The 8,410-nt window shown below is 36.8% G+C and overlaps 1 protein-coding gene across 2 annotated transcripts; it reads right to left on the bottom strand.

Annotated features, from left to right (window-relative positions):
* Positions 1–94: 94 nt before the first annotated feature.
* LOC132092472 (macoilin-like) lies at positions 95–7,764 on the bottom strand. Of its 2 annotated transcripts, none has more exons than XM_059498716.1 (11): positions 7,514–7,764; positions 6,074–6,215; positions 5,723–5,849; positions 5,409–5,532; positions 5,118–5,287; positions 4,477–4,906; positions 4,191–4,349; positions 3,139–3,309; positions 2,799–2,925; positions 1,330–1,504; positions 95–1,151 (listed from the first exon to the last, which is right to left on the bottom strand). In XM_059498716.1, exons 1-11 carry the CDS (start codon positions 7,588–7,590, stop codon positions 964–966), a joined length of 1,890 nt encoding a protein of 629 aa, XP_059354699.1. In that variant the 5' UTR covers positions 7,591–7,764; the 3' UTR covers positions 95–963. The 2 variants fall into 2 exon arrangements, with proteins under 2 accessions (XP_059354699.1, XP_059354700.1); XM_059498717.1 differs by lacking the exon at positions 7,514–7,764 and adding an exon at positions 6,436–6,866.
* Between the last annotated feature and the right edge of the window lie 646 nt (positions 7,765–8,410).

Below are 8,410 nucleotides of genomic sequence, written 5' to 3'. Positions count from 1 at the left end.
GTAAAAAAAAATAAAATGGGTGAGTAAATGATGGCAGACCTTTAATTTTTGGGTGAGTGCTGCCTTAAAGTCACTTGTGGAAAAGAATACAAGATTATCATTGAAAATGACTTTATTATTACTTCCAGAATTATTGGAAGAAAACAGCCCTTGCACAAATGCACAATTAGACATCAAAATCTTTTTTTTTCTTTTTCAAAGCAATCATTTTACATAAATTGGCATGCAGACCAACGAGAAGAATTACAAAATTAAACCATTATTTCATCTTGGTTTAGGAAAAAAGCAAACAAAAAAAGTATGTCAAGCCAGAAAAATAAACTTCTCATAAAAATTATCCCATTGATACATAAAAAAGTCAACATTTTCAGAAACATGAAAACCTACAAACATTTTTTTGGGGTGTTGATCACTTCTGTTATACCGTGTGTAATGTAAAAAGAATACAAAACGATACAAAGCACTCAAATTTTCACATACTGACTTATGTTTGATATTGGCTTGTTATATAAATTGAATTCACATAAATAATGAGGCACAGAATGACCAAGTGAGGCATTGGCCTGTTATTGTCATGGCTGAAGAAAAGCCTCTTTATTTTAAACCCAACACAGGATATCTTATCCTCACAATGAACTGTGCTTCTCATCAAGTTCACACTTTTCATTATACTACAATCTTGCCATTGATGCAGTTTGCAGCGGTTTGCTCAGCATTCGATGGTCATCCGCTGGTCAGCAATGTATTTAATCTGGAATGAATCTCAAAGCAAGGTCACCTATAAGCGGCCTCAGTGTCTCTGCTGAAATCAGTAAACACAGCTGAAGACTCGCCAGAGGCTGTTGGCATTGTCAAAAGGCAAAGTTTTCAGACAAACCTTGAAGCATAGATGTCCTCGTGTTTGGAATGTCAAGTCAAAACAATTCTTCAAAAGCCGTCCTGTCCGATTTGTCCTCGCTGCTCTTATTTCTTAAGACACTGGTACATGAGCGCTCTGGGATTCAGCATGTAGCGCTCAGAGTTGAAGAACTTGAGGTACTGAGGCATAGAGGACCTGGGGGCCATGTACGACATCCCTGGAGCCACGGCCATCGCTTCAGCAAGCTTCTGCTTCATTTCTTTGACCTCGTGGTCTTGTTTCAGAATTTTAACTGTAAACAAAGACATTTGAGATATTAATATTGTGGCTGATACTAATGAGGATGATTTTATATTCATTTATAGTATGAAACTAGATATTCATTTTAACATCTGCTAAACATTTAACAGTGTTATTAAATTATTAGCGTAATTGAATTCTAAAATTAAGTGAGGAAAAAGAGAAAAAACCTTGCGCTATCTCCAGCTGTCTGCGTGCGTCTCCGAGCGCAGAGAAGAGGTCTAGCTTAAGACGGGTTTCTGCACTCAGGTTGTACTCTAGATGCTGAGCCTTGTCCTGCAAGGAGGAGAGAGCTGAGAGCAAAGCGTCCGCTTCCTGCTCCGTGCATCTGTTCCTCTGGAGGGTCTGGGAGGAGCAGGAGAACATTGCATGCATGAGACAGGAAAACTGCAGAATAGTACAAAATAACGGTGATCGGAAAGATTTGAGGGATTGTGAATGATTCAGGTGAACATTTGAATCCCCTTTGTCGAGTTCCAAATAACTGGGCTTTCAACCTTATAATGTTTAAAGGAATAGTTCAGCCAAAAATGAAACTTCTGTCATCATTTACTCACCCTCACATTGTTGTTGTGGCTGAAGTGTGTCATTTTTTTGTGATATTAAAATAGTTACTTTTCTTTAAGACAATGTTCTTAATTTGATGAAATACATTCTTTATGCACATAGACATTCTACTAGCATAGTACTTTCTGTAAAATGGTTTCTGCCAATTTTTGTCAAATTTGACAGTGTTCCTGCTCCAGGGGTATTATGGGATAGCAAAGTGTCCAGTGGTTGTACAATTAAGAATTTATGTGAATTTTTATTTATTTATTTATTTTTCACAAACTATTTCATATATTCTGGACTTTTGGGCATCCAACTAATTTGGTATTTGATAAAGTAACCAGGGATTTATTATTTTTGCAATTCCTTTGGATGCTACTTAGAGGCAAAGAAATTACACAGTTCATCTTTAAAGCCTCTGTATGCAGTTTTGTGTGTTTTTCTGAGTTTGGAGCCCACTACCATTAAGTGGGTAGAGTTTACTGTCATAAATATAGCCTTACACGTTCATTTGTTTCTGTTGTAAAGTAATCCGTCCTTTTCAGCGGAATTTCTTTTCCACTCACCAAACTCCCAGAACAGACATTTTAAGGTAAAAAAAAACATAGCAGAGTCCAAGCAGAGTTTAATTATCTTGGGTTTTACTTGCATTACTCTGTCAATTTAAAAAAAAAAGAAAAAAAAGAAAATGGAAATGCTTTCCAATGAAAGAGAAAAATCTTCAAAAGCTTGACTGATTTTCAATTATGATACAAAAATTCTCAGGTTGCACAATAGTTTCTGAAAGATTTGGATTCCGTTTTGGCATGGATTATGTAGCAGATGGTAATAGCAGCATTTAAACTGGGCAAGGAACAAGAAATAATGAAAAAAAAAAAAAAACACAGAATCAGCATTCGACATAGAAACTTTCACCCACAAAAAAAAAGATAGAAAAAGAGACACAGGCTGAACAACACAGACAGCAAGCTACCAGATCCACAAGTGTCATAACATGAAGAATATAAAACTATGAACCACAAACATCCAGCACATCACAACTATTCAAAGCAATACGTAACTGAACAGATCTACAAACTGCGTTCTTTACCTCCACTTCATTCTCTAGAGCTATCATTCGATTTTCTTTCTCCTGATATTCCAGCTGTAGTTGTTTGTACTCTGAGTCTAGATCTTTAGCTTTTTTCCTCATCATTTGAGTCTCACTGTGTTCTTGCCTATAGTGGATGGAAAAAATACAACATTTTGCAGGTTTATTTTGTCATTGCTATTCTGCATTGAGAATTCTACTGCCAATTATAACCTAAATTAAAAAGCAGGACATCTAGGCCTAGTCTCAAAGAAACAGATTAAGCAAATCTAAACATTGACAAGATCAATGTAGGTATGCATTTGAATGTGTTTGCACGATTGCTTTATTACACAATTACCTGAGTGCTGCGCTTCGAAGTAAAAACGTTGCTTCATCAAATTTTTGGGTTCTAACTTCTACCAGTTGTTTTTCTACTGCAACTCGAGCCTCTGTTTCCATTCGGATTTTCTTTTCCAGCAAGGAACAGTTTTGTTTGTCCTTCTGTCTGGATTTGGTAAGACACTGAATCCTGCACAGCAGAGCCATTTATATGAACAGTGTTAGATTTTGTCAAGTTGCACATACTCATACAGTTCAAAACGTTTGTAATGTATACACTACCATTCAAGAGATGTTTTCTATTTTAACATATTTAAAAGTTTACTCCTATGATAGCAAAGCTGACTGTTCAGCAGCTGTTATTATTTTAGTCTTCAGTGTTGAATGATCCTTCAGAAATCCTTTTAATACGCTGATCTGCTGCTCAAGAAACATTTCTCATCATCAGTGTTAAAAACAGTTGTGCTGCTTAATATTTTTTTTCAAAACTGATTTGTTTTATAGAATTAAGTTCAAAAGAACAGCCTTTGTTTGAAATAGATTCTTTCGTAGTATTATAAATGCTGTCTCTTTTGATCAATTAATATATTGATCTATTTATTATATATATATTGATTATATTATTATATTATATGTATTGATATATTTTTTCCTTTGTTTACCTTGATTCTTCTTCATTTCTATGTTAAACTAACTTTTGAGGGGAACAAAAACTTTTTTGGGACAAACTTTGGTGGTTGTGATGGAAATGGTGCGACAGATGTAAATATAAATATTTTATTTGTTATTGGTAAATAGTGATTCAAATGATAATAAATAATACTTTTATGATGGGCTTGCATAGTTTAAGAGACAAAAGGTCAAACAATACAGTCTATACATAAAAGCCATGTAAAAAATTATTAAAGTGTTGGTGTTATCATATAACATCCAAAAAACTGCCAACAGTTAGTAAGAAGCATGCATATGTTTGATATTTAAATGCAAACATCAGTCAAACATCAAGCAGTATGACCTAACATCAACCCAGCTTTAATGCCAAGACCAACAGGAAGCGATCAGAGGACTCACTTGTTTTGCAGCAGTTCATTTGCATGTCTGAGCAGAGAGACTTCAGGGCGCAGACTGTGTTCACTGTTGGTCAGATTACAAATGTGACTGCGCAGCTCCTGCTCGCTCTGTCTGCTCGCCTGCAGCTCTCCCTTCAGCTTCCTCATTTCTTGTTCCAGCCTGTGGAGCAGATGGAGATCACAGTGCAAATGTACTTGAAAATTAACCATCCTCCACAGTCCAGCAAACATATGAATTTTGAGCTGAATCATTCAGTACTTATAGAAATGAAATAACATAAACATACTTCAGCATCTGCTCAGCGTGTGGGTTCGGAGGACTCGGGGAGATGTTTGACGAGCACCTTTCAGCAGAGTCCCCTGTTGTGTTGATGGCTTTGGGGGCTTTCTGCCTCTTCTCCCCTTTGCTGTTAGGGATATTCACTGAACCTCGATGCACTTTAGGCAAGGAGCTCTTGGAAGGTTTTTGAGCTTTGCTGCTCTGATCCTCCTGAGGTAGGTTTTCAGTCATTTCTAGCATGGATGTAGAGTCCAAATGAAGTTCCCCTCCACGGTGCTTGAGTCCTGGGGTTTGTTGACTTATATCTCTTTCGGGTCTCGCAGGAAGTCTGTGGATTTGAAGGCAGTCTTCCATGTTTTGTTTGTCCTCTGAGGTGATGGAATTGGATGGACACTGGTATTGCGTCGGCCTAGATTTGGCCACCTTATATTTGGGATCTGTATAAAGACAATTTTACATTTGTGAGCTTCATCACTTTTTTTTCTTCTTTTTTTTATGTACTTCATACTTTGAATTAGATTAGATTACTAAATCGAATTGCAAATTATGTCATGATTATTTGAGCAATATTAAACTGTTCAACTTTTTAGAAAGACATCTTAAAAATAGCTACATATTATATGATACTGTAAAATGAATTAAACATACCTTCCACCCACAATTTTGGGTACAGGTGAGTGGCAGGAGGTAGGGATTGTTGCAGGAGATCCATGTGGACATCGTTCTCACTCTGAACTGATTTCTGAGGGCGCAGCTTAAACATACTGGAGAAGTAGCATGTTGCATCAAATCCCATGTACACTAATGGATAACCAATGCTGGAAGAAATTATTATACCATGTGTTACATTACAGTACGAAACACTGCTGGTAAAATTGTTGTTTATTTAAAACCCCATATTACATTCAGCTCTAAAATAAATTGGCAATCAGAACCCACCAGTGTGCAGCAAATAGATGGGACAGATTTGCATTAGGGCTTTTCAGGTCCCGCAACCGTAAAGAGGCCTCCATATACACTAACAGTATCCATAATGTCACAGATGACATACAGATTCCCTTTTCTGCAAATAAATAAATAAATAAATAATCTGTGTATAAAATGGAAAGTAACACACTGTATTTAACTGACATACCATGCACACTATGTATGTGCAAATAAATGTATATAATGTTTATATCCCTAATAGCCAAACAGGGGCACAATGACTCCTGTAAGTGATAATGAAATGGCAATTAGATTATAGGGCTCACCTGTATGCCACATATAGTTGAGTAAGACATATGTGCTGGCTGCAAAAAACAGCCAGTGTAAGGGTACAAAAATTAAACAGAATAAGTCCAGGGTAAATGCCGCACACACAAAAACCACACAGATGGCCTGTTAAAGAAAAGCAGAGGTTAATTTGTTTAATATCAATTTTTTAAATGGTCATTTGAAATTCAAATAAATGCAGGAACAACACAATATAAATGAAAAAGAAATGGGAATAAGAACATTCATTTGTAATTATAGATCAAGGTTTGTTATTATTTTTAAAATTAAACAATAATTAAACAATACAATTGAAAAAAAAATAATAATTAAAAAAAAAAAAAGCCTACCAGTCCATGACAGTGGAATGTGGTGTAGACGGTCCCCAGAAAGAGCCAACATGGCCACAGGTATTCTAGTCTGAACTCCAGAATAAAGTCAGCTAACAGCACCAGCATCCAGACGATCATGAACTTCAGAACAGAGTACGCGCTGAAAACAGGACATTTAAAATGACTTACCATTAGAATCTTTTTTTTATAAAGAAAAAATAAGATTCAGTTTTACAGATAGAGGGTGTCATTTGAATTAATGTGAATTATTTTTAACTGAGTTGGGGAAAAATAATACGTCAATTTGATAAATATAAAATAGCATTTTTCTAAAGTCAAATCAGACTGTCAAAACGGAAGTCCTTGTACAACTACAAAACTCGCCTTCTCTGTTTATACTTTTTTATAACTTCATGTTGAAAGAATGACCAAAAATATGTTTCTGTATTTCAAAGGAAAAAGGAACCAGCATATACGTGAGATGTAAAGGCACAGAAAACAATCTCTTGAAGACGGTACAGTCCATGTTTTGGTCGCACAATCCTGTCGTGTTCCATTCCTTTGTTCGGGCTTTCTGCCTTCCACATCCCTTTGTGTTTGGTAACCACGACAACATCTCATCTTCTGCATCAGCACCTAAACGTCGAATCTACAGTGTTGCCATGGCTATTTAAAGAACAAGAAACCGTATTCAGGACAAATCCGCGCACGTTCGTTTCACTATAAAGCGTGTAAACACAGCAGGCTTTTGTCCAGATCACTACACTAAATAAGAGACTGGGTTAGTTCATAGTAGCCTACACTTCTGTGTGTTTACCTCCCTAGAAACAATAGTCTGGCCAAACTGAAAATGCACCAACAACTTACGAACACAGCTCTGAATCCTATCAAATATTAAATTAATTGAAAAATATGCATAATTTACGGCATATTGTGCAGCAAAATAAGCCCAGTGAAAAATTGTATTACATAAACGGCATTCCTGTGCGCATATTGTCTAGTCAGAGGCCCTTGTCAGTTTGTCTGTGTTTCCAGACATCATATTGTCATGAAGAAATACCATGACTATGTAAGATGACGCTGCATCAAATAACATTAATAACATCTAGGTTTACTAATACCATAACGTTAAATAAGTAAAATACTGTAGTATTTCTTAATATGCATCGCTAAATTCAATCGGAGGATATTTTCGTTATCAAAATATTTTGTTAGCAATATGGCCCGATGCACTGTTTTTATAAGAAATGTTATAGATTCGGCCTTGTATGCATCCATTAAATCACAGCGAGCATTAGCTCTGAACTGAGCCTTGATTTGTCATCATATCAGGAGATGCTGTTTGTTTATAGTTTGCGTCAATCCGTTCAGCGCGCTATGAATAGCCAAGCGCGAGCCGTCCAGGTGAAGATGAATAAGAGCAATAACAAAACAACAAAGAAGCGCGCGGCGTCATACCTTTCGGAAATCTTCTCTGTGAGCTTAATCTTTTTCATTTTCCGTAGCCTGCCTATATCCATGTAGCGTTTCTTCATATTATGGCTTCTGGTCCCTCTGGCTATTTAGTCCATTAAACAGGTAATTGTAGTAAGACTGGAGGTCTCATTTACAGTAACCTGAGCAGAAGCGCTTTGTGCGTTAGTGGAGGTGGATGTGCGCACGCTCGAGAACTTCACACACAACCCAGCGCCACGATGAGGTGCGTGCAAGTACATCTGCGCTGTCTGGACAACAAGGGACTCAGAAATGATGCAAAGACATCGTGGCCACTGATAGATAGATGCGCTATACATACACACACACACACACACACACATATATATATATATAGTCTGTTAGTGAAGCCAATTCTTAGTGAACTATTTAAATAATAAACAGCCGCATCTCTATTTGCTTTGCTTTGATTAGGCTCACAACGGAGAGGACAGACAGACAGACAGATAGACCTATATCATAGCCGTAGTGTTAAGTAACTAAGCAAACTGGATGTAACACTACAAGGTTGAATGTCTGACACAAAATAACACTTCCTCTTACTTCCACATGATGGTCTTCTTAGGAAACCAAAATAGAGGAAACGTCACCTCATCTTTAGAAAGTGGTGTATAGCCAGTCAGTTTTACTAGGTGAACTCCTAGGTACTTCCAAGAGTTCACCGCACCACTTTCCCTTCCTTAATCAAGGCCTGCTGGATATTTTGGAAATATAATGCGGTTCACTATTTTGATTTTGTGGCTTCTTCTTCTCACTCCACAAGGTAAAGTCTTTCACCAATATTCTGATTACAGACACATCTCAATTGTCTGAATGACCCATCATACCCTTGTGCCATTTTGAGAACATTTTTTTATTTTT

Source organism: Carassius carassius, chromosome 18 (assembly GCF_963082965.1).
Source record: "Carassius carassius chromosome 18, fCarCar2.1, whole genome shotgun sequence".
NCBI classification, from domain to species: domain Eukaryota; kingdom Metazoa; phylum Chordata; class Actinopteri; order Cypriniformes; family Cyprinidae; genus Carassius; species Carassius carassius.
This window is presented reverse-complemented; position numbering and strand designations above follow the sequence as displayed.